The sequence below is a fragment of the Mya arenaria genome, chromosome 6 (genome assembly GCF_026914265.1).
Source record: "Mya arenaria isolate MELC-2E11 chromosome 6, ASM2691426v1".
NCBI classification, from domain to species: domain Eukaryota; kingdom Metazoa; phylum Mollusca; class Bivalvia; order Myida; family Myidae; genus Mya; species Mya arenaria.
This window is the reverse complement of record NC_069127.1, coordinates 29516241-29541947: the sequence shown is the minus strand read 5'-3', so window position 1 is coordinate 29541947 and position 25707 is coordinate 29516241. Positions and strand designations below refer to the sequence as shown.

The 25707-nt window shown below is 34.7% G+C and overlaps 1 protein-coding gene across 7 annotated transcripts in view; it reads right to left on the bottom strand.

Moving 5' to 3' along the window:
• The window catches only part of LOC128237398 (protein-methionine sulfoxide oxidase mical3b-like), a 54349-nt gene extending 30490 nt beyond the window's left edge, over window positions 1-23859 (bottom strand). For 2 of the 7 annotated variants that reach the window (XM_052952904.1, XM_052952910.1), the window contains exons 1-3: window positions 12606-14003; window positions 2190-2308; window positions 998-1162 (exon numbers count right to left, since the gene is read on the bottom strand). In XM_052952904.1, the coding sequence (XP_052808864.1) occupies window positions 998-1162; window positions 2190-2308; window positions 12606-12681 (360 nt within the window). In that variant the 5' untranslated portion in view covers window positions 12682-14003. Of the gene's footprint in view, window positions 1-997; window positions 1163-2189; window positions 2309-4939; window positions 5044-7202; window positions 7397-12605; window positions 14004-18481; window positions 18733-23727 lie in introns of those variants that run through there. The other 5 variants (XM_052952906.1, XM_052952905.1, XM_052952907.1 and 2 more) reach the window with 4 other exon arrangements.
• Between the last annotated feature and the right edge of the window lie 1848 nt (window positions 23860-25707).

The window sequence follows — 25707 nt, the reverse complement described above, 5'->3', positions numbered from 1 at the left end:
GTCTCTTCACAAAGTCATTTAAAAGTCAATCAAAAGGTATTGATCAGAAACCAAAGTTATACGACGTTGATCCTGATACCAGATAAAGCAATGACTTTGAGTCTGCCGTGCTTCATTGAAGGCGAAACAAAACACTCTTCATGGCAATGCAATTTTGCATGCTAAATATTTACAACTGCATTTAAGGCCCAATGAAGTCAAATTCATTAGACAGTTAATTGATCACCACGGGACATTAGCTTTTAGCTTCCAATCAAATTCTTAAAGAGAATAAAATGTGTTGTCATTTGTATATTTTCATGAAATAAATAATGTTTAAACCAACAAAGGACATAATTTTCTCAGTTGCTGAGGATACTGGTATTTGTCACAATAATTGAACAGCATGACCAGATATTGAACAAAATTAATAATATAAACCAGTACATAATTTATTAAGGTAACAAAAGCTCACTTTTCTAAACTTGTCTGAGTCAGTCTTGAGATTGTTATTGAACATGGACCCAAATGAACTATATGATGTTAGTCATTATCTGGCCAGCCAAACTTTGCCTATTGGCCTAACAAAAAAAAAAAAATGTTTCGGGTAACCCAACCCTACATGTATCGAATTAAAGCTGCCACCCTAGATTTTTACTTTTTGACAGAGAGTAATGCTCCATAACAACAGCAATATATGAGTGACATTTGCGAGAAATAGCCCTATTGCAAGAAAATGGTATTGACAAAGTATATTTGGAATAAAAACTACCTACACTACCTTATAATTTTAGGGATGTTACCCTAAACAAGCAATTTTTACGGCCTAAGCATAATACCAGTGATAAGGTCAGCATAATACCAGTGATAAGGTCAGCATAATACCAGTGATAAGGTCAGCATAATACCAGTGATAAGGTCAGCATAATACCAGTTAACGGAATGAGTTTGTAGCCCTATTTGACGAGCCAGTCAAAACTGCCTAAGCAAATCGTTGGCTAAAACGAGTGTGGTATACCTTTGTGTTTGCACAGGCTTCTCCTCGCTTGTATTCCTTGTGGCTGGCCCGCTTGTCCATCTTCACCCACAAGGCGTGGGCCTTCCATGTGTTGATTCGGGCCCGCAACTTCCGGTAGAAGTTCCGGTGGTCCGCGTGCGTAAGCCCAACATGGTCTGTCAGGGCCTGAATACATGAAGAAAAAGTGTTGTTAAAAAATGCTTGATAAATGTCACCTTATTGAATTCCGTTATGTACTAAATATTCCAGAGCATTGGCAAGTGGCAAGCGGGCTGGTTCAAATTTTGAAAAATAAGTGAATTTTAAATACAGTAAAGTAGTAGCTGGTTACTTTATTATTTGAGATGGTTCAACTGAAACTGATAGCAGTCTTAATTTAACTTCCAGCAATGGTTAGTCATATAAAATCATATATTCATGAACATTTTAGAGGAGTGTGTCTGCCTTATATCACAGATGTCCAGGGAGGTTTCATTCCCCAACATAGGCAATATTATTTTATGCATGACTGTGGAATTGCACTTAAAAGCATGATCCATTTCAGCTTCTAGCTGAATTTGCAATCATTATCATGCTTAAATAGTCAAAATATTCTAAACAAAGTACATCATACGAATGAGAACTTAAGAAGTTGTAATAAGAATAGAAGCAATTCAACAGCAGAGCATAACCGCAGTGCATGTCGAGGGGTAAAACTGTAGAAGCAATTCAAAAGCAGTGCATGTCGTGGGGTAATTTAGTTCAATCTGTTCGATCTGAGATTATTGATAATGCTCATCTAGTGCTTACAATTGATCTGCCACTTTTTTTACTTTTTTTAACGCCTCCTTAATTTCAATATGTCCTTTAGGGTGGGCTAACTTAAGTTAGGTAAGGGGTTAGGGTTAAGATAAGGGTTAGGTTAAAGCCATAAAAATAGTGGCGGTCCAATTGTAAAATCGCTTCGTAATAAAGAATTGTTTTTTATGTGTTACCTACAGGGAATTGAGAATGGTCCACTGTTCAGTGTTCAAGTGTTCAAGGTGCTTCTCTCTCACCCAAAATGTCAAGAGTATAAACCCATGATCATGGGACCATCCTCTTGGAGTTATAACTTTCTACCCTTAAAACTGACTCCAGAGAAACTAAATTATCTTACAGCTGTCTTTACAGTGAAAAGAAATTTCATACATTTCATGTACTATATTGTTACCTGGAAGGCAGTGATGATGGCGCGACATGTTGAGGCGTGACAGAACTGGTCAAACAGGCCGGACACCAGATCGCTGTCCCCGGCAACACCATTCTCCATCATGCATCTTCCCTCAACTCCTGAAAGTAGAAGAACAATACATATTAATATATCAAGAAGCTCATTTATAGGGATTAAACACATATGATGTTTTTTCCACCAGTATTCAATATTGATTGATAATCTGTACCCTTGACATGCCTCAGTGATTCCATTCAGCCTATTGGTCAGCTAAATATACAGGCCAATCAAAACACTTTGTTTCTAATCTTAAATTTAAGTTCAATTTAGTTGCTTAATGAATACAGCTCCAAGGTTCTAAGAATTGTGAAAATAGCTACGAAATGCCTAAAACTGTGAATTAACTGTGAAGAAACAAAGCAAAGCCCCCTTAAAATAGATATCATGGATATGGAGAATTATAAAAGAATGTGGGACTCACTGTGTTTGAACACATTTGAACTAGAAATTACTTGTGAAGCGTTGAAAAAAAAAGAAGAAAAAGTTTAGTATTGTTAATTTTGAGTCATATTATTCTGAAAAAAGCATATTTTTCGGGATGGTGAATGGGGCAAAATTGAAAACAGACCAAAAATCACATTCCTAAAAATTCTAAAAAAAGGACTTGAACGAGGGATTTAGTCCCAAGAGGTTAAGGGGCTTTAAGCCCTGTCGAAATTGTTTCCAAACCCATATTCATATGTATCAAATGCATACTGGTTTGTAAAAATATTTTCAAATGCAGTGGTTCACTTCGCCGCATATCAGGAATTCTACCCTGGGGGTCAAATATCCTTAAATATGTGCATTATCTGGATGCATGAGCTGATGTAGTAACATATGTGCACAAAGGTACAGGGTACATGCATGCTGAGGATAATCACATACAGTACGAATACAAGGGAGGCATTCAAGGAGATTCATTGAAAATGAATCACTGCAAAATGTTTATTTCATTAAACATGAACTCTATTTCTTATAGGCACATGTAACACCTTGTCTCAATGTGGTCTAAATATGTCATTTAGGAGTTTTTTGCCAGGTTGGGTGGTCATGCAGAAGAGGGACAGGAAAGAACTTGAACATTAATTTATGACTTTGGACAAAAATGATAGGAATTGTCTTTAAGTGAGGTACTTGGTTCCAGCTGCAAAATGTGTATTTAGTGACCACTGGATGAATTTATAATCTCATTATAAATTTTAATCAAAACAAAATAAATATTTGACAGTCTTATAAATTCTTCTATGAAGGCAGAAGGGTGCCCATACTGATCTCCAAAAGGGCAGCTACAAAGGTGCTACCAAAAATGGACAGGGTGAAGCACCCTTCCATGTCACATTAGCAAGAACCCAGGCCTAGGCTTTAAAAAGTAGCTTAGCTAAAAAAGACAGGGTGTAGCTACCTTCCATAACACTTGTGCTAAAACCCTTGGCTTAGAAAAGTTTTGGACCACTTCAAGGATCGAAAATAAGCCCTCAACTTAAGCCAGATGCTAAAGCAAACTCAGCTATTCTACTACTCAGGGATGTGATTGATCTGGCAGCTGGAGGGCTGAAACCATTTCGGCCATGGGTTCTTGGGGCACTTATGTGGTCAAAAGCACACTGTCGTAGAAGAAAACCTGCCTTTTTAGAAGCTCTTTTTAGGGTTCTTCTGACTTTAATTGGAAGCAAACTGGAATATCAACTCTTACAACCAAAAGCACTCTGGTAACTTCTTAAATCAGCTAAAAAAAAAATAAGGTGTTTTTTTTTAGGGGGGGGGGGGAGGGGGGGTCCATGGGAGTCCATCCGCAGACAAATCACATCCCTGCTACTCCATAGTTTAAATACTACTACTAGCTGTTACCACTGTACGTGACAGTCTTCACATATTCTTTGTTTTGCATCTACCGCAAAGAGCTTCAATTCCAAACAAATGATAACCTACAGGTAGCTCAAATTAAAAGTATAATGTTACATGACCCTTCACAGTGAATAATAATCACAACAAACAATGAAAGATAATTTCCTAGTCAGATACGAAGATGTTTCATTTGAATCATAAATCACCTGACAAAGCATGTGCTATCTTACCACAAGAATGCTGTTTTTAATCACCTCGAATATATCGAAAATGTGTCACATTGCATTTTGGACCAAATAATGTGCTATGGAGCAAGATATTGCCCGAACACATGCAACACAGTCGTCTACGGTTTGCAATTGAAATGTTTGTGTTGTCATTGTGTCGAGCTCTGCACGTGATCAAATACCACCGACAATACAATTCCACGGGTCAATAATTTACGCAATTGTATTATGACTAAACAAAGAGATACACATGTTCTGTCTTTTGTGTGGTATGTGCTGACAGTAGCGTAATCATACAGATATAAACAATTTACCAGCCACTTGGTCCCATGTAAACACATCTGATAAACATTTAAATACCCCTAAAGACCGGAGATGAAAACATTTAAACAGCAATCTGCTACATGATCACCGAACTCTAAACATGGTAGACCTATCTAGCGTAAAATACCACAATGTGTACAAAACTATTCAAAATGACGAGACACTAGTAACATTTACAACAACGTCTACCGATTAAATTGGATGACAATGTCATAAGAACTTACTTAATCCTATTTAAGTGCTGCAGCTTTACATAAGTTAAGCTTGCTCGGAATGCAATATTCATAACAGAATGTATTTTATGATGTTTACCATGTTTACGTCCAAATCATAATTCACAGACAGAAACAAACTGAAATTTGCAACACATGTTACAATTAAATCGTGCATAAACCAGTCTCCATATTGGATCAAGAACTTTAACTCCGCCACAAACTACATACCAATCATCCAATATTGATCATGAATGCATCTTTTTCATGAGAACTGGAAAACGATATAACCTGATGCTAATAAAAGGCAATTTTCTGTCCAGAGAGAGGCTAACTAGGTGACTTATGGCGCACAAATTGTTGTAATTCATCATTGCATGAGGAGATTGACAAGGAAACTGGCAAGGTATCTGGCAAGGAGACTGGCAAGGAGATTGCGGAGAGACTGATGTCAAACATGCATCAATTCTGCCATTTATATACATATGCCAGACCCACTTAAAATAAATTTGTACAAAAATAATTAGTTAAATGTCGTGCCATAGTTATATGTTAATGAATAATTTCTACCCAATATATTGACTCATTTATAGTTTATGCTCATGTCCTCAACCAATGGGAGCATTGGATGGATTCACTTCTATATATAGCATGTTTCACATTAAGTGCTGCCTTATTTGGTCAACATGCATCCATATATAGCATTTAGATCATACCACTTTCTTTTAGCTATATTATTATGCAAGGCCTAAAAAAAAAATACATTTGGTTCGGGTTACCCGACCCTACCTACGGAATAGGCGCCGACCCTACCGTTTTTATAGTCAGTTTGAAAAAAAAATGAAAAACTAAAAAAAAAAAAAAAAAAAAAAAAAAAATTATTTCGTTTTTTTTTTAATTGCTTTTTAATATTAAGTTTAAACCTTAAATGCTTGTACAGAAGATAGCTTTAACACCATTCTCCAATGATGAAAATTATATTCTTATATAAAACCTAATAAAAAAAATAAATAAAAAAATTTAAAAAGCCTACCTACCCTACCTATTTTTTTTAAGGATGTAACCCTAACCAAACAATTTTTTTTTTTAGGCCCAAGCAGAAAGCTTGTTCTAAAATAGAAACACACTCGAGTTGGTTTCCTGGATAGAAACCAGTACTGTACCAATGTCCTATTTGAGATGCAACGAGAAAGTACCCGGTAACTCCTTGTGGAGATCAAACCTACCACCCCTTGGGTGAGAGGCGGACACCTAGCTATACCATTAAACCACTCGCACGTTCAAATACATTTATATCCCATTTAGACAAACTGTTTTTTAAAATGCAAAATTAATAAACTTCAAAATTAAGCACACCAGTCCATGGGCATTTCTCCTTGCCAAATTGATTCCAATTGACATTTATTGTTTGTATTACAGCTTAAAAACAGCAAGAAAACATTTTCAACAGATTTAAATCAAACTGATTTGAAAATAATATTTGTATTGAATGGTTGCCATAAAATCAATTTTTTGATCAGTTATGTCACTACTGTTATTTCATAGCAATATCTGATTCATTTACTTAATTCAATGCTCAGACAGCGTAAACACCTTTAACACCATTTGTTTATTTCCTTCTCATAGGGATGATAAATCATCATCAATCACATGATGATTTTATTTTGACATCAATACCAACATTTTACATGCATTTTATTAACAGTTCTAGACCAAATAAGTTCAATATATCAATGACCCTTGGTTCATAATAACACTCTTATTTATTGGGCATGTTTACAAACAAAGTTTTATATATTTGATATTCATACAATGAGGAAAAATATTTTTTGTAATCGGGGGTTCTTATTGCTGTTAGAATACAACTTCATTTACAGCCAATGAAATTGCAGGGTTGTATTCGAAGTCAGTTAGATGACCTGAATTAAAATCTTAGTGATGAAGAAGGGCTCTTTCGCAAAGCTCACTCTGCTCATTCTTAATCATTCAGATTTAATTCATGTCATCTAACTATTACGTAACTGTCAATCCTGAAATATAGCCAGGCATCTGATTGAGTACAAGGGATCCATGCCCAAAGCAGGGTAAAGGGGCTTAAACCGCTTTAGAAATTGTCTCCAAAATCATTCATTATTATCATTTCAAGGTACTTCCTACTCTTTTTGATGCAAATGTCAGAGCAAAAAACAATCTTAACAAAACTGTACAATATATTCTCACTGAAGTTAAAAGCTCTAAATCCGGATTTCAGAATTAATCGTGAAACCTGTGCATAATTATGTAATAAACAATTTCGTTTTTAAAATCAAACTTGAAATGAATGAAAGAATTTGAAAAAAATGCATGTATACATTAAAACTTACGCTCATGTTAAACTTCACAATCCAATGAATGACTTGGCAATGGCATCTCTGAATGTCTTAAATCACAATTATCCTTTCACTAACACACCTACAGTACAACGAAATACAATCATCCTATACCGAAAATAGAATACCATGAGCATTTAGGACATGACAGCAATTATTCAATGCCAACCAAAGTCTTCCATTACAATTAAGATCGGAGCCTACAGTATACAGCAATTAAGATCTGTAATAACCAATAATTTCACTTTAAATTCTCAATCAGCATGTCTGTCTCTTATATAAGTATTGAGTACTTTTTAACACAAAATGAAAGAAAATGGAAGTAAACCATTTAAGCCTATCCTAACATGAGAAATATTTACCCTGTGGTTTATATAAATGTTATAAACAAGGTCGTGAGTGCAAGTAATGGGGGCAATCTTTGTCAATGGTGAATAAATACCACCCTCCATTGAGCTGTTTGTCATTCATTTATGTTTTTTACATATATACATGTATGTCTGTGCAAACACAACTTGCATCTGTCTGGAAGAGTTCACTAAGGGTATGAGTGGCCTAGTGGTACAGGTGTCCGCCACTCAACCAAGAGATTGTGAGTTTGATCCCCACTATGCAGGTAGAGAGTGGCCTAGTGGTATAGGTTTCTGCCACTCACCCAAAAGGTTGTTGGTTTGATCCCCACCAGGGCAAGAGTGGCCTAGGGGTACAGGTGTCCACATCTCACCCAAGAGGCTGTGGGTTTGATCCACACGTGAGTGGTCTAGTAGTAAAAGTGTCCGCCACTCACCCAGGAAATTGTGGGTTTGATCCCGCCCTGGGTACTATTTCATGGCCTCTAAAAATTGCACCAATACTGTTTTCTACCATTAAAAGGGACTAGAGAGTGATTCTATCAACTATTGGCTTGTGTCACAATCAACCTCAAAGGAAATTAGTATAAAGTAAAACTAAAAGCTGATTATTATCAAACTTCAAATAAGCTTTCAGGATAAGATATATATAAAAACATTTTGTGTATACCCTCATGCCTCTGCAAATGGAATTGCTAGACAGAATCTCATTTAATCATTAAGAAACCCAATAACAAAAGTCACCGCCAAATTTCCATTTAAATAAGTCATTAATTGTTTTAAATAGTTTGGAGTTATTTAGCAGTTCGCACATCATGCACAAGTACAGAGGTTAAAGTAAAAAGTCATTCATTATTTATTTTTTTGTGTCACTAAACAATTAATTTGATGGTCAGGTTTATGCCCTATTAATGTTTTATTAAAGCAACAACAAATAAAACTTTTACATATACCAAACAGAACTACTGAAACTAACCCACCCTAAGATATTGAGTCAATCATCATCATTAATCATCTTATCATGTGTGTGAAATGCTGAAATGAACCCTATCAGTTACAAATAGACTAATTTAAGGTAAGTGTGCCCTATTTAGGTCGGAGTAAGCTAATCTGTCGTACTTATAATGCCAGATCCTACCCTTATATGACCAAGTTTATTATCGTCCAGCTTCGGAGGACATTTCAGTCCTTTTATGGAGTTGTAATATATAGTAGTTCAGTGTTTGCATTGGACCATTGCCTATAAAACACTCCATGTACTATTCAGACTTGTGTTCACACGGTTTCGCCCATGTTTATTTAAAAGTTGACATCAGTTGTCACACGGGAGGGGTGGGGGAGGGGCTGCCCTGGTGGGGGGTAAAACTTGACAAAGACCTCTGAAGCTCCTGGGTTGAAAGCATTTTAAGAGCCTAAGATTAAACTTCATGTGTTCAAAACTTTCTACATGTGCATATTTGATTGTTTTTTCTTCTGTTGTTAAACATAGATCTATATAAGGCCAAAAAAAAATTGTTTGTTTAGGGTAACCTTCCCAAAATATTTAGGTAGGGTACGTAGGGATTTTTATTTTTTTTATTTTGTTTTTTTTTCAAAATCTGTTGTAAGTTCAGAGTGTTTCCTTGCACATGGCAGTCTTTCCTACATTACTGTCATTGCCTGACTTTGTTTTATCATATAAACAATAATTCTGATTGTTCAATTCGCATTTATCCGCCCTTCGTAACTCTCTATTCGCTAACAAATATTTTTTTGCTCAGAAACGGAAAAAAATAGTTAGGGATGGCGCATTTTTATAAGTAGGGTCGGGTTACCCGAAACAGACAATATTTTTTTTTTTAGGCCTAAAGGAAACAGTGATCTGATCTTTATAGTCTGCTGTCTTGAATATATCACTGTTTTCCAGACAACTTTTTGCTGTCTTAGTGCCAACTGCAGAGTAAACAATGACAATATGTGTTTTTGGTGACACTCAAAACATGTACTCAAGATATTAGTGTGACACTCGAAATATTCTGTCATACAAACAGTACTTCAACCTTGCGATGATAAAAGGCTTTAATTTTACTTTAAAAGCTCAGATGACCAGTTGACCATCAAGCCTTGGCCATCCCAAGTTCATTAAGTGCTTGACAGGCTATCTACAGCCTCAAACTATCAAGCTGTAAAAACAAACAACAAAGCCCACAAAGATGACATCCATTTCAAACTTTAAGTGGATCAATTGACAACTAACCTTCCTAAATTGCTTAATACCTTTTAAGTTATTAGGATCTCTCTTCATTTAATACATCATGTCAATAACCTGTGATGATTCATTTCCCATTTATGATTATATTACAGAATAAGACTCGGATATGGGGGAGGTCAGTAGGCAATGTGACAAAAACTGGTATTGCTTGTAACCTTTGCCAAAAAATGTTCAGCTAATGTAGATCAATATAACGATATTCAGACTTAAGCTGCACAATTCACAATGCTATGTACAAAATTGCCCCGAGTTCCATCAAGCAACATGCAGTGAAACAATCGTGTAAATTTAGCTGTTTGTCGAAGCAATAACATTCGCTTTCAAGCCCATCTTTAGTTCTAAATTTATTACTGAGTTCCCATTGACAAGGCCAAGAACATGCCCATGTTCCATTAAGCAACAGTAAAACATTTGCCAGCAGTGTAAAAGCTGTTTGTCACAGTGCATAACCCTAAAATTTATCACTGAATTCCCTTCATAACAAATTATTCCAGCTTATATTGCTTGACAGTGAAACTTATATATTGTCAGCAGGGTAAATTAAGCTGTTTGTCAATGTAATAACATTGTGTCAAGCCAATCTTGACCACAAAATTTATCACTAAATTAATTGCCCTTCATAAACTATTTTAGCTGATAATTTTGCTTGAACTATAACTATAAATGAACTACACTGTCCTGTTGAGTGCTACTGCAACTTCTGCTGCAACTTTTGCTGCTGCTGCAGTGGCTTTAATTTTATAAAAGTTGAAAATATGCAGATAAATGCTCAAGCTAATTAACATCTTGATTTTTTTACATATCACGTAGACACCCAAATATCATTATACCTTGCAATGCCAACCATTTGTTTCTCAGCCAAGAAATTAACTGTCTGAATAAACGAAATGTCAAGAACAAAGTTTGTTCTGGGATTAGTGACATTATCATTAGTAGGCTTATCCTGGTGCCAAGTTCCAGGAAACGAGACAAATGGGAGAGCACTTAACTTCAAGGTGCTAAGCAAACATTTTGATCAGGCTATGCCAAACTAGGTGCTTGTCTGACATACCTTCGCTTTTAGTTCTTTTTTACCTGTCTCACAAACTATTAATTTGCTAACAAGTATTGACATGAAAGATAGATGCAACATCATTAAAAATGTAACTTCGATCAATCTAAATAATTTGTTTGGCATTACCCGACCAACTCACGAAAAACTACACATAGTTTTTCAGCCTCTCAGATTATCATATTTTTTTCTATTGTCCATCATGGAATTAAAGCTGCACTCTCACAGATCATTATTTTGATATTTTTTTTGTCTTGAAATACAGCCAATTTTTGCATAAATGTCTGGAAAACAGTGATTTAAGACTGTTGACAGAAGATCAGATCACAGTTGTTTTTCAATGGTGTTAACTTTTTTAATTGACCATTATGAAAATCGAGGATTTTTCAAATTTTCTGCGTATTAATTCTACGTAAATCAATTTTGACAAATGCACCCAAAAAATAGTTTCTTGTCTTATAGCGTCAATTATTTCAGTCAACCAAAGCCTTTAATACTTGTTAAAATAGCGTCAGTGGTAAAAGTAAGCATATAATTGATGTTTGCATTTTTGTTTTGGCCAACGAAAATCAAGGAAATTTCAAATGTTTTGTTCATTTATAATTTCATTTTACGTAAATTGATTCTGTCAAATGCACCAAAAATACACCAAATAAAAGTCCGATTTTGACAATTTACTAAAAATAGAGCGCTCTATTTTCTGTTTACATCCCAAATTGAACTTAAACATATACAAACTACCTGCTCTTATATCAATCCAATGCTCAAAATGTTGGACAGGTAACACAAAACAAACTTTTTTTAAATTGTGGCCTTCAGTGTGATGAAAGATTCATTGAAACATTTTAGTGTGTGTCTACATCAAATGAATTTGTTGCATAAACACTTTTGATTATTCTGCATTTCATGGAAGCATGTTAGACCTCATGTCAACACTGTAAAGAACATGGACACATCCGAGACAGACTGTTTCCTAGCCCTGGGCAATTACAAATTGATTTGTTTTTTATCAGCTATCAAAAACGCATCTCCGAAATTGACAAAAAAGATGATAGAAATCAACATATTGCAGGGATCTGTAAAATAATTAAATCTTAATGGCACTTAATGAATTGAAGACAAATTTAAAACAATGTAATAAGACTGAAAAGCCTTCTGGTTCTTAACAAAGGATGAAACAGATCCCTGGGGGAGGAGGGCTTTCATGATCATAAAGAAAAAACAAACATTTTCAAACTGAAATTTTTAATATATATATATATAAAGAATATTAAAACAAAAAATTACGATGCCAAAAAGGTGATTATAGATAATATACATTTGCTCATTAAGGCATTAGCATATTTATGAAAACAATAGTTTTAATATAGACGCAGCACTTAGAGTATATTTATGAACAAATTTTTTTTGTCATAATTTTCACTTTTTTGGCATCATAAGGCCTAAAAAAAAAAAATTGGTTGGTTAGGGTTACATCCTTTTCAAAAATAGGTAGGGTAGGTCGGCTTTTTTTTTTTTTTTAATAAGGCTTTATATAAGAATGTTATTTTCATCATTGGAGAATAGTGTTAAAGTTATCGGTAGGGTCGGCGCCTATTCCGTGGGTAGGGTCGGGTTACCCGAACCAAATGTATTTTTTTGTAGGCCTAATTATTAGTTTAAAATTATACGATTTTTTTCTTTTTAAAAAAATTAATTTATTATTAAAATGTTTAATGAAGAAACACCCATAGGATTTGTCTTACCATTGTCTTCGTCGACAAGTCCATTAGTGGGCACAGACCCTCGTCGGGTCTCCACATCGGATCCCAGCAGCAGCATCGTACCCTACGCCCCTTACACTTATAATACACAAGCGCAAAACTATATATTTCCTCACTGGCGATATTATTTCATTTCCTTGATGAATTTAAATAAAACCATCATGCAACATATATATTCCACTGCACAAGTGAATAATTTCCCTGTTATTTTAAAGACTTCATAAATTTTAAAACACAACGATTATAGAAGGAACAATGTCATTTTAAATTTATTCCTCAGACTGCAAGATTTATTCACGTTCCTCACGTCGTTCTTGATATTTTATTGCCACATTATGTAAAGTAATCCATGTTTTGTTTCTTTCCTTAAAATTTCAGATTTATATAAGCTGGTACACTAGACTTAATCCGCTTTTAATCCATGTAGGAATATTAAGTATGTCCAGTTTACTTGAGAACAATCGGTCATTATAAATGATTATCGCTGCACTCCTTCACAGTGAACTTTTAACATCGATCAATTAAATAATTAAATAGTGTAGATATCACAAATTCATTCAATTCATATGGTCATATTACATCCATGCTCAGAGCAGACAGAACGAAATATCTCCACTTATATTAAAGAACCAATTTTTCAGTCCAAACCAATTTTGAAATGTAATTATTTTTATAATTATAATTGTATTTATGCAATGTCAACTATTGATACATTAGTATTCCTGACTTTTAACGCCATTTGTCTACAGTGACACTGAAAAAAAAACTGTTGAATTCAGCAGCGGGTAATACTTCAACCAATATTTGTGTCCGGATCAATGAACGATCAGTATCTATTTTACAATCTTCAACAAATCATCTCCCAATAATAATGTGTACAAATTATTTCTACTATGGTATTTATCTTATCTTCTCGACTGCTCTACCGAGCCTACAATAATCTCTAGAAATAATAATGATGATTGATACGAACATAATAATCATCCATTCCGTACACAATGAGAAAAATCTATACGCTTATATATCATATGAGCGCTAATTATTCCATGATAGATAAATTCTCAATATTCCATTTGCTCGAAACTATACTGCAACTCATATGTAGATCACTCTGATAATTCCAAATACACTAAGTCGCAACATTCCAGTATCATCAAAATACGTAACATCCAAAAATTCACATCGTTTTTCTCCTCGTCGCCATATAATGTAACTATGTACTGAATAATCCACACCGATAAAATGTAAGTCAGAACTCCTTAACAGATCCCTAAAAGGGTTTTCGCCAGATAATGTCACTATGTACTGAATAATCCACACCGATAAAATATAAGTCAGAACTCCTTAACAGATCCCTAAAAGGGTTTAAAGCAGGATGTACCGGTAAGAAGGAAATGGCGACAGTTCGAAGGTGTTTCTACCATTGTTAAGTCTGTCACAAACAATACTTTGCTCGGAGGCATGCTATATTAGACAGCGGGACGTTTTACACCTGATAAACAATTACAACTGTCAACTGTCAAAACCAATACAACTGCCTGCAAGTCAATTGTTTAAAATGATCTTGTCCATTGTTTAAAGATGCACTCTTATTCCTAAATCAGATGTACCACAATAAGTACAATTGTTTTAATTTATTGATCTTAAATATGAGTGTCACTTTAAAATTATCCTGCATTAAAGTCACATGTTTGAAGATATACTCTTAATCCAAATAAGATGTACCACAATTAACACAATTGTTTTAATTTATTGAATTTAAATAAGAGTGTCACTTTAAAATTATCCTGCATCAAGTCAAGCGTTCAAAATTATCCGATATAAGTGAAGAAATTAGGAAAAAGCATCTCCTTTAATTCTAGTCTTTATTTTCAATAATGAAAATATTCATTTAGTAATACAAATTCACAATGGCTGAATATTACTTTTTTAGCTTCATTTGTCATAGATCTACATTTGTATGAGTAGTCCTTTCCATTACCTCAGCATCTATCAATACCAACATGATCAATACAATCAGTAATAATAACACCTAAGCTGCTGAAGGTCAAAGAACTAGGAAGTGCAGAATACATGTTGCGTAACATCCATCTCTAATCAATAGAATTCTGTAATTAAAAAACACGAACCCATGAAACACCGCCCTTAAGTCAGTCACAGAGTGGCAGCAAGCCAAAAGCATGTCATTCATCATCAACAGTTAAATAATGACTTACTTACTTCAACAAAAGCTCTTAGTGTTGTTATTTGATTTGGAAATCCAACATATTAGTCAGCCATTGATCAATTATAACATGACCAAGAAGGAAGAAAGATTTTCATTGATCAATTAAGATTTTCTTTGATGAATTATGAGATCAGCATTATAACCACTTGAAAAACTACTTAACTAAGACAGTGAACAGTAACTTCCAAAATCATATTTCTAAATCTTGATTTCCACAAAAAATGCAGCTTTTTATCTTCTAGTGTAATAATTGCTTTGAATTTTAATTAAAATTGTCTAACCAACAATGGCACATCTAGAGTAGAATGCCTTGGGGTGGGTATGAGAGGGTTGGGTGGGAGAGGGGGTGGGTGAGGAACCATGTTTTTTTTTATTAAAGAAGACTTCAAAAATGTTTTAGTCCCCCACATACAACTACATTGATGATCTAGATACAATACAGTTTCTCTCTCCTCTCATAAGGATATTTGAATCCTGCTGTGTTGGTTTATAGATGAAACACCATACATTTTGCGTTGGTTATGTTGCCCATTACTGGAACCAGTGTTGTTTGGTTAAATTAAGTTGATAGTGTTCCCCTGTATCAGCATGAACTATCAGAGTAATTCTCATGCCCAGAGATGATTACAAGCAGATGTGACCTGATAGCTGATCTCTTGTCTGGAATTGTGGACATAAAGTACATAATGGAAGTACATGTACAAGCAAGAACTTGTGTAACAGAACCACATCATGATTACACCACATCTGAAATGATGCAAGTTTGAAATTTATGCATTCAATATTGGTATTACGGAACAAAAAAAAACAACCCAAAACAAAACATTTAGGATATAATTATTATATATGAAACTATCAGTCGGAGAGGTAATTGTATCTTGTTTCTCTAGGTCTGGTCAGTGACCTGCCAGCTATTCCTATAACACAATGAAATGATGTCTAGATCCATCCTAAATTTTCATTCTTTGCTAGATCAAGTGATACCATACAAAAAAGAAAGAAAATGTGAAACAAACAAAATGAAATTGGATGTTTCTTGTAACTATGTACATACCTGCTAGACGTGTGAAATGTTTGAAATTTAAAGCATCTATCAATGTTTTGCCCAACCCGGGTATGGGGTGACCGTGGGGTGGGGTGGAGTGGGGGGTGATGGGGGATGGCTTGAGCAGGGAGGGGGTCATATATATACAGCATGTGATTCCAGGAGAGATTTTTACAGGCCCAGTGAGAACACCATCATGACTTGGCCACATTTTTTGCAAAGGATTTTTGATGCCTGTAACATCCCCCTACCCAAGGATTTTGACAATCTTTCCTGCTCTAGTGGTCTAATTCAGAGAATAAATTTATAAAAATAATAAGAAGTAGAATAAGAATAATAAATAAAATAATTATAATAAACTGTCATTAAATTACCAGTGTTGATCAAGGTATAAATCCCCGTTACGAGGTCCTTAAATGACACACTCTTGCAGGGAGACTTGAACAATCTGCCAACAAATAAACCTAAAACAAATACTGGTTCTCAACTTGCAATTATTATGAACTCCTCCTGACCCTCCCTGACCATCAAACAGCTTGATTAGAACATCAGGAAAGGCTAGGAATGGTGAAATCAAGGCTGTTATACCTGATTTCCCTAACAATCTGAAGCACCCTTCAACTTCTATCACTGAATATACTCTGTCAGTTAACAAGTATGATTGCTAATCAGACAAATCAATTTCTAATAACCTCCATTCATAGAAACCATTGGGAGAAATGTGTGGGTAAGACATTAACGAGCCAGTGATATCCAGGTGTGTGGAGAAAAAGTTTACTTTGTATTTTATGACTGAAATTATTAGAAATCAGCCTGGCACTGATTCATACCTGCAAATCACTTCAATACATGTAAATGAATCATGACTCAAAACAGCTGGGGTATGATTTACCTATATAGCTGGCTCTGATAAATTCTAAACAAAGATAAAAAATATGTATTTCTGTAAATGCAATTCAATGTTTATGTACCACAAAATGAAATATCACTGACCGACTTGGCAACTCAGAAATGGAGCATCCATTTTTGGTGATCGCCTCCAGGCCATGGGTTTGAAACCCAGCTGCACTATATCCCACAAAGATGATATAAAAAAGGTACCAATAAATCCAGTTAAAATCAAATATCATACATTCTTCCCAAACTTCATCACTTAATTTTATTACCAGTTTGGGGACAAATGGCCCCAGTCCTTGTTCCAAAAAGTAAAAATAAAAATTCCAATTTCTGTTTGATTATTTTATAAAATTTCATAAAAACTGGACAATTTTTGCTAGGAATAATTGAAATATTCTTTATCATTTAATGACACAAACTTTATCCTTTTGCTTTATATTCTGTAATTGTCTATATCTAATACATTTCTAAGCAAAAGTGGAATTCTCAATTTAAGTCCAAATGATGCAATTTTGCTAAATCAAAAAGGCCTACTCCCTTTCCCCATTCCCCAAATTTATTGGGAAAAAAAAAAACATTGAAGTTTTATATATATATTGTTATTTTTAAGAAAAAGTACTGCTTACCCTCAACGCTCTAACAAAATTAAGTTAGTAATTAAGTGTTTAAAGAGTAAATCGTTTGATAAATAAAATTTGATAAGATACAATGTCAGTCTATCTCGGGTTGACTCATTTTCCAACAGAGCTTGATAAAGTTACGAAAAATGCAAAAAAATCTTGCCCCACAAACCACGATACAAGGCCAGAGCTAGAAATAAAGCTTTATTACCGTTTATTTTTATAGAAGAAAATGATTGCTAGGCACTGATAAAATACCAGAGGATTCTACAAGAAAATGAACAACAATAGAGAAAGGAATTCCAGAGTTGGCCCGCACCAACGGTTACTCATTACCAATCAATGAGTAACATACAGCAGCTTGCATGAAACATGGCTCAATGTCAACTCCACTGCTCTAGGTTATTTTTTTTAATCCGAAGGATGAAAACATTGCATTTTCTAAAACATAAGCTTGTTTCATCCTGTTCAAATATTTAGTTATATCTGAAGATAGAAAAAGATATAGCTATATATTTACATAATATACAAGGTTGAATATATTATATATATATTATTATTTTTCTTATAAGAATTGAACATTGGCCCTTGCAAATGCACCATTAAGGTGTTTTTTTATTTGTATCAAAAATGCCCTTTCTGACATACCACTATGCCCTTTTCAAATCCTGGCTGGAGCACTGAATATTAATGTATTATAACACTGACATGATAAATTCAAACATTATACTTTCTTTTCAACAGTCTTTGGCATCAAACAGACGCCCGTAAGTGTCCCTCATTGAAATAATGTTTTCTGATAATTTACAACTTAGAATATGAGATCAAAATAACAAAGCAGTACACCGGGTGCATTGACCTTCAGGATTTAATGAACAGAAACCACATTTCTCACAGCTTCAAAGCAGCAATAAAGAACAACTTTATGAAGAGACTTCCAGGTTACAGAATACTGCACCATATAGCTCTTGAAACTTGTACATGCATATTACATGTACTTCAACATGAGGGCCTTCACGTAACATTTTTGCACACTACATACACATGTATACATGCAAGTTGAACCTACCTGTTTATATAACATGAAGGCAATCCAACAAGACTTGATTAATATCCGCAGCAAGGTGACCCACTGCTTGTTGTTTTCTGGTAATCCAACACTTAAAATCAGCACTATAAACACAGATTCACCGGTAAATTTCTTTAACACTAGATCCACCCACAACTTGTTGAAATTCCTGTAAACTTGTGGCCTCTTTATCTTATTAAGTTCCTGTAGCGATTATGAGCTGTGCTGGTACCTTCAGAATCTGGTTTGGCCTGCAAACAGATAACACATGGGGGATATTACTATCTATCACATGATTATACATTATGTACACTGGTCTAGGAACATTTGGACAGCAGGACTGAAAACATACCAATGTATCATTATATTAAATGCTACATCCAGCTTTTGATAGAGAATGAGGCTGGGGTGCATCCAGAATTTTATGTTAGAGGGGGCGTTAACTTAGGGGCGTAACCTTTTGAATTTCGCCCCTCCATCAGAACCAGAATTTATTTGGTTAAAATGTTGGCAGGAGGTTTGGGGGTAGTCCCCAAAGAAAAAATTAACAAATTCTAGTTGGAAATGGTGCCCTACCAGCTTATTTCAGTTCTTTTCTCTCCATTATTAAAATAGTCAACTAGAATTTAAGAGGGGGCACACACCCTTGATTTGCTAATGAAAGAGGTACTATGTTACAGGAGGTTTTTTGCTTCAGAGTTCTGGAAGGGTGGTGCATCCTGGCCTTTTTTGGTAGCGGTCCCTTTAATATGCCCTCATGGAGATCAGCAAGAGCACCCTTGTGCCTTCATAGAATTTATTACTTCAAGACTATCAAAATTAATATTTCTTTTGATTTTATTAAAACTCATAATATGATCATAATTTCATTCAAAATTGGTAGTTGAATCACAATTTCTTTCATTTACTGTCAAATTCATAATGCTCAAAATTCTCACAGCCTAATACAATATATATATGCCTTTTTCTACCTTTAAGCATCCTGTTACTCTTTTGCAGCAGTGCATCCTGTTTTTTTAAAACCTACCCGGTAGCTAAAACCCTATTTACAGCCAGTATAATTAGGCCACACTGTTATGAATCTAGCTGCATTCTCACAGACATACCATTTTGACAACATTTTTATTTTTGTCTTGAAAAGAGCAAATTTTTGCATAAATATCTGCAATCCCATGATAAAAGATTGTTGACAAAAAATCAGATCGCATATTTTCATTTATATATATATATATTAGTTCGAAAATTAATGTTTTATGGCGTAAACTGTTTCTTACCGTTTAAGAAAATGCATAAAACGTCAATTTTTGAACTTCAATAGAAAAATCTGTGATCTAATTTTGAGCAGTCTTATATTACTGATTTGCATGAATTTTCGCAAAAATTGGCTCGTTCCAAAACAAAAAATAAAAAAGTTTTCAATATGTGAGAGTGCAGCTTTTTAGTTTTTAAAGTACCCTCTGCTAGGTTGTTGTTTGGGCTCAGTTCAAATTTGTATCACTAGGACATTGACCTAAAATTCATAATATGGAATATGATGAAATACTATTAAATACCGGTAGTAAGCATTATTAAGCACATGTTTATATGAAAAATGTGTCCACCCAATGTTCACAAACAATTTAATACAAATGCAAATCATTAAATCTAAAGATATCAGAGTAACGGAGGCATAAGGGGGCAGCTTAAGTGCAAAAATTGTGCAGTATCTTTGAAGCAAAAGTATGAAGTGTACTTCCTAGCAACTGAGTCTACAATCTACACATTTCAGAAGCAGTAACCAATGGCCTACTAGCACAATATATGGAAACTATTGTTTCTCCATACTGATTGATCAGATAAGGCTAAAAATTTGTTCAAGCTACCAGACCTTGTGACCTAAAAATTAAGCACCAACGCTATTCTTTTTATTGACCTTTGGTGAAAAAAAAAATCAAATAAAAAAGTTTTTATACGGTATGTTTTAATATACATGAAGTTTTAAACCTTTAAAGCTTTATACAGATGATAACTTTAAATAACATTATTACCAATGTTGATAATAACATTCTTATATAAAGCCTAATTTTTTCCACCTTTTTTTTTTTTTTAAAACGCCTACCTGTTTTTGAAAAGGATGTTACTTGAACCAAACCCATTATTTATGGCCTAAAGGAAGAAAAGAATATGAATGCAAAACTCTCTATCATATGTTTCAGGTACAGATTGGAATATCTGACCCAAGAGCACACATGGAAATCTGTTATGAGGCTTGCCGCATCAGCAAGCCTAAGAAACACATGTTGGATTCTTTTTGTTGCATACCTTAAGGGACAAACTATAAAAAAAAATGATGTAAAAATTTTTTTATATAAATTTCATAAATCATTGGAAAATTGATTTTTTTCCAGCACTGGTCATATGAATGTAAAACTCTCTTTCATGTGTTTTAGGTACAAATTGGAATATCTGACCCAAGAGCACGCGTTGAAATATGCTTGATTCTTTTTGTTGCATACCTTAAGCGACAAACTATAAAAAAAAAATGATGTTCATAAAGCAGTTGTGTCTGTATCAGGAACAAATACAGACACAACTGCTTTATGAACAAAAAAAAGCTGTCTGTCAGAAAGTTTTATATATGACATTTTACAATTCAACCAAATTGTCTTGAAGATAACAAAGGCAATTGTTTGCATTTAATTAATAGCTGCATGCTATATCTACTTATTTGTCTGATACTGCTAAAAAATCCAGCGAAGAAACAAGAATTGATATACATGCAAATTAAAGTGTAAAAGCAAACTTTGACCATAAGAATGCATACAAAATCATCATATTATACCAACCAGAACTTCATTATACTCTGCATTTAATTATATATGTACATGTACCATGAGACATTAAATCCATAAATTTTAGCAGTATCAGACAAATAAGAAGCAAAAGCATGCAGCTTTGAATTAAATGCAAACAATTGCCTTTGTTGCCTACAACTATTTGGTTGAATTGCAAAACGTCATTGACATTCTTACAGACAGCTTTTATTTGTTCATGAAGCAGTTGTGTCTCTGTTCCTGTACCCTTGCAAACAAATTGTTAAGGAGATTCACTTTAGAATTTTAAGCAATTGTTTAATAGCTTAGTAAGAAGTGCTCCTGACTTTGAGTTGCAAAGAATTTGCAGTGCGTGCATGTTTAAAGCTCACCAAAATCACAAACATTTCTCATTTCCATCAACCTGACATAAAATATGGTCTGTGACTGTCAATGACAAATGCTCCTGATGACCCGAAAAGATAAATGGATTATGCCGACATTCAGAAAGAGCTTATATAAACATTTGGTACAGTACCCCAGGATGGTTCATTTCAAGTGTGGAGGAGCGACGAACCTGGGATTTGCATGCAACACTTCCAGAGACAAGGTCCTGAGACCGAACATGTTGCTTTTAGGTACAGAAAATACTTGTATGCACAACTATGTTTTAATATCCTGCCATGCATGACAAAGTTACAGCCTGGACATGACCACCTATACTGTACATGCATATGTGCAGCATTCCATAATGATCAACCTAAGTGTTACCTTGACCCTAAAGATAGTGATGTGGGTCATGTGCGAAGCACATCAACTTTATTTGACTAACAGATGTGGTATGTTAATTTCAAAATTCCCTCATATACTCTATATGCATTATTATATATAAAGCTTTCTATTATGATTACCCTTTCATTGTGACCTTGACATTTGATGTAGGGATGTGGGTCTTGCATGCAACATGTCATCTTTTTATGCCAAGTTATTCCAAAAGTCTGCTGAGTCTGACAAGATTACAGCACTGTATGAATATAATGATTAACCTTTGGGTGTGACCTAGACCTTTGGGAAAGAGATTAGCCAAGGCAAACGACGTTGTCACCAGGCCAAAGTTATCATGATGTATTGAATGGTTCATCACTTCATAGCTACATGTATTCCAGTTGAACCTAGTCCAAATAATTGTACGTTGGCAGATTTTTTTTAGATTTTTGATATGGCAAATCCTTCACGTACAAATTGTTTAGTATCAAAAGTGGGTAGTTGTTTCGATCAGGATTCCGGGTTAAAGCATATAGAGTCTATAAAATATCATAAAAACAAGAAATATTACCAGATAATGTTATTTTATATTAGTTCCGTACACAAAAAATAAATATCCAACTTATAATTATGAGTTTGAGGGCTTTTTTTCATTTCATTCTGTCAAAACATGACGATATATACATGAAGGGCACCTGCAAGGCTTCAGGGCACAGTTTTAAATAGCTCGGAACATTTCGGCCATGGCCGAGTTGTTACGATTGTATAACGAGTTCTATCTCGAAGCTTTGTCGGAGGAGGCTGAGTTATTACGATTGTATCGAGTTTTCCCCTTCGCATAATTGTTTTCTGTGTCAGTCAACTTTCGTTTTATTGGAACGGTAAACAACTTGTTTTAATGCATTAAATGCTTGTTTAGTGCAAAATAACATTTCACTTACATGGTAAAATATGAATATAACTCTTTATGATCAATTTCAACCATAAAATACTTCACTTAAAACAATTTCAATATTTTTAAAACACCCCCGTTTTTTGCACATTCCCGTTTAGACGTTAGGGATTGGAAGATAATCCCGTATAACACGTCTATTATTTAAGACTACAGTTGAACCATACTTGGTCATGGCTAACATTTGTCTATTGAGAGGTCAACGCATGCAATTCCTGATCCAACACTCAAGAATCCTGATACATCAAGGCTCCTTCTTTCCTATCGCCATAGGACTCACTTCCGATACAGTTGTTGCAGCCAATATCATTGAGGGCTTCAAGTCCCAGCTGCAGAGTATCAGTGCTTAGACTGTTTAGACAGTGATTTTAACCTTTAACTGTAAACCTTAAGTTTAACTTGCTCAACCTTGTCTTCAACAACACATGTACAGTTCATTTGAACTTCGAAGTTTGACACTAGTCACTACTCAACTTGTCAGTCTTGAAGTTATTTGGAATTGGCAGAAGAAGCCCAAATTCAATATGTGGTATACGTTGGATTGTATTTCACATAAAACGAGTTGTTTGGTAAATTTAAAAATGACAAGCCTTATAAAAAAATCCAAATTCAAATATTGAAATAATTAGATAATTACTGATACAGTGATAATGAGAGATACTGACAGTGATAATTGGATTAAAGAAACTAAGATATATGTTTGGCAATATTAAATTTTTAACAAATTTCATACATACCAAATTTCACAATAAAAGAAGATTCAACATCTAACACTTTTAGCGATGAGAAATGTCTTAATTATTTGAAAAATATGTTTTTTGCTGGAATTCGGACGCATAAAAAGGTAAGAGTTGCCTTCCCTTGACGAAATAGCGGTTACATTCCACTAATTAAACCATTCAAAACGCCATTAGTCAAAACGGTATAAAGCGTCAAACGCTTACACAGTGACCTCCCTTGTACCGTAGAGACAGGTTGCGAATGTATTCAAATATTGTATACAATCGCGTTATCAGTAATTATTCCTCTATAAAATGACATGTATCTCACAAATCTTAAATATTTACGATATGGTAAAAAAATCACCAGTCAATTCTGTGGTAGCGTTGTCAATTCAATGGTAACACTTAATTTAGATCAAACTTGATCCCCTAACACAGAACTTATCATCATCATCATTATCATCATCGTCATCGTCTTCGTCGTCGTCATCATCATCGTCATCGTAACGGGTTGTTTTCATATTTTACCAAACGTAACTGTCAATGGAATATAGGCCAATTGCTGTAAAAAACGTGCAAACTGGTTGTTTTCATACTTTAACAGTCGCACCTGTTAAGGGAATATGGCCAAGTGCTGGTCAAAACCGTGCAAACTGGTTGTTTTCATACTTTAACAGTCACAATTGCATAGGAATTTGAGCTCAGTGCTGTCAAAATTGCGCAAACTGGTTGTTTTCATACTTTAACAGTCACAACTGTAAAAGGAGTATGAGATATGTGCTGTCAAAACCGCGCAAACTGGTTGTTTTAATACTTGACCAAACGTAACTGTTAAGGGAATATGGCCAAGTGCTGTTTAAACCGTGCAAACTGGTTGTTTTCATACTTTAACAGTCACAACTGTAAAAGGAATATGAGCTCAGTGCTGTCAAAACCGCGCAAACTGGTTGTTTTCATACTTGACCAAACGTAACTGTTCTGTGAATATGGCCAAGTGCTGTCAAAACCATGCAAACTAGTTGTTTTCATACTTTAACAGCCACAACTGTAAAAGGAATATGAGCTCAGTGCGGTCAAAACCGTGCAAACTGGTTGTTTTCATACTTTAACAGTCGTAACTGTTAAGGTAATATGGCCAAGTGCTGTCAAAACTGCGCAAACTGTTTTTTTTCATACTATATAACAGTCGTTACTGTTATGGGAATATGGCTAAGTGCTGTCAAAACCGTACAAACTGGTTGTTTTTATACTATAACAGTCGTAACTGTTTAGGGAATATGGCCAAGTGCTGTCAAAACCATGCAAACTGGTTGTTTTTATACTATAACAGTCGTAACTGTTTAGGGAATATGGCCAAGTGCTGTCAAAACCGTGCAAACTGGTTGTTTCCATACATAAACAGTCGCAACTGCTGTGTGAATATGGCCAAGTGCTGTCAAAACCGTGCAAACTGGCTGTTTCCATACTTAAACAGTCGCAACTGCTGTGTATATATGGCCAAGTGCTGTCAGAACCGTGCAAACTGGTTGTTTCCATACTTAAACAGTCGCAACTGCAGTGTGAATATGGCCAAGTGCTGTCAAAACCATGCAAACTAGTTGTTTTCATACTTTAACAGTCGTAACTGTTAAGGTAATATGGCCAAGTGCTGTCAAAACTGCGCAAACTGTTTTTTTTCGTACTATATAACAGTCGTTACTGTTATGGGAATATGGCTAAGTGCTGTCAAAACCGTGCAAACTGGTTGTTTTTATACTATAACAGTCGTAACTGTTTAGGGAATATGGCCAAGTGCTGTCAAAACCGTGCAAACTGGTTGTTTTTATACTATAACAGTCGTAACTGTTTAGGGAATATGGCCAAGTGCTGTCAAAACCGTGCAAACTGGTTGTTTCCATACATAAACAGTCGCAACTGCTGTGTGAATATGGCCAAGTGCTGTCAAAACCGTGCAAACTGGCTGTTTCCATACTTAAACAGTCGCAACTGCTGTGT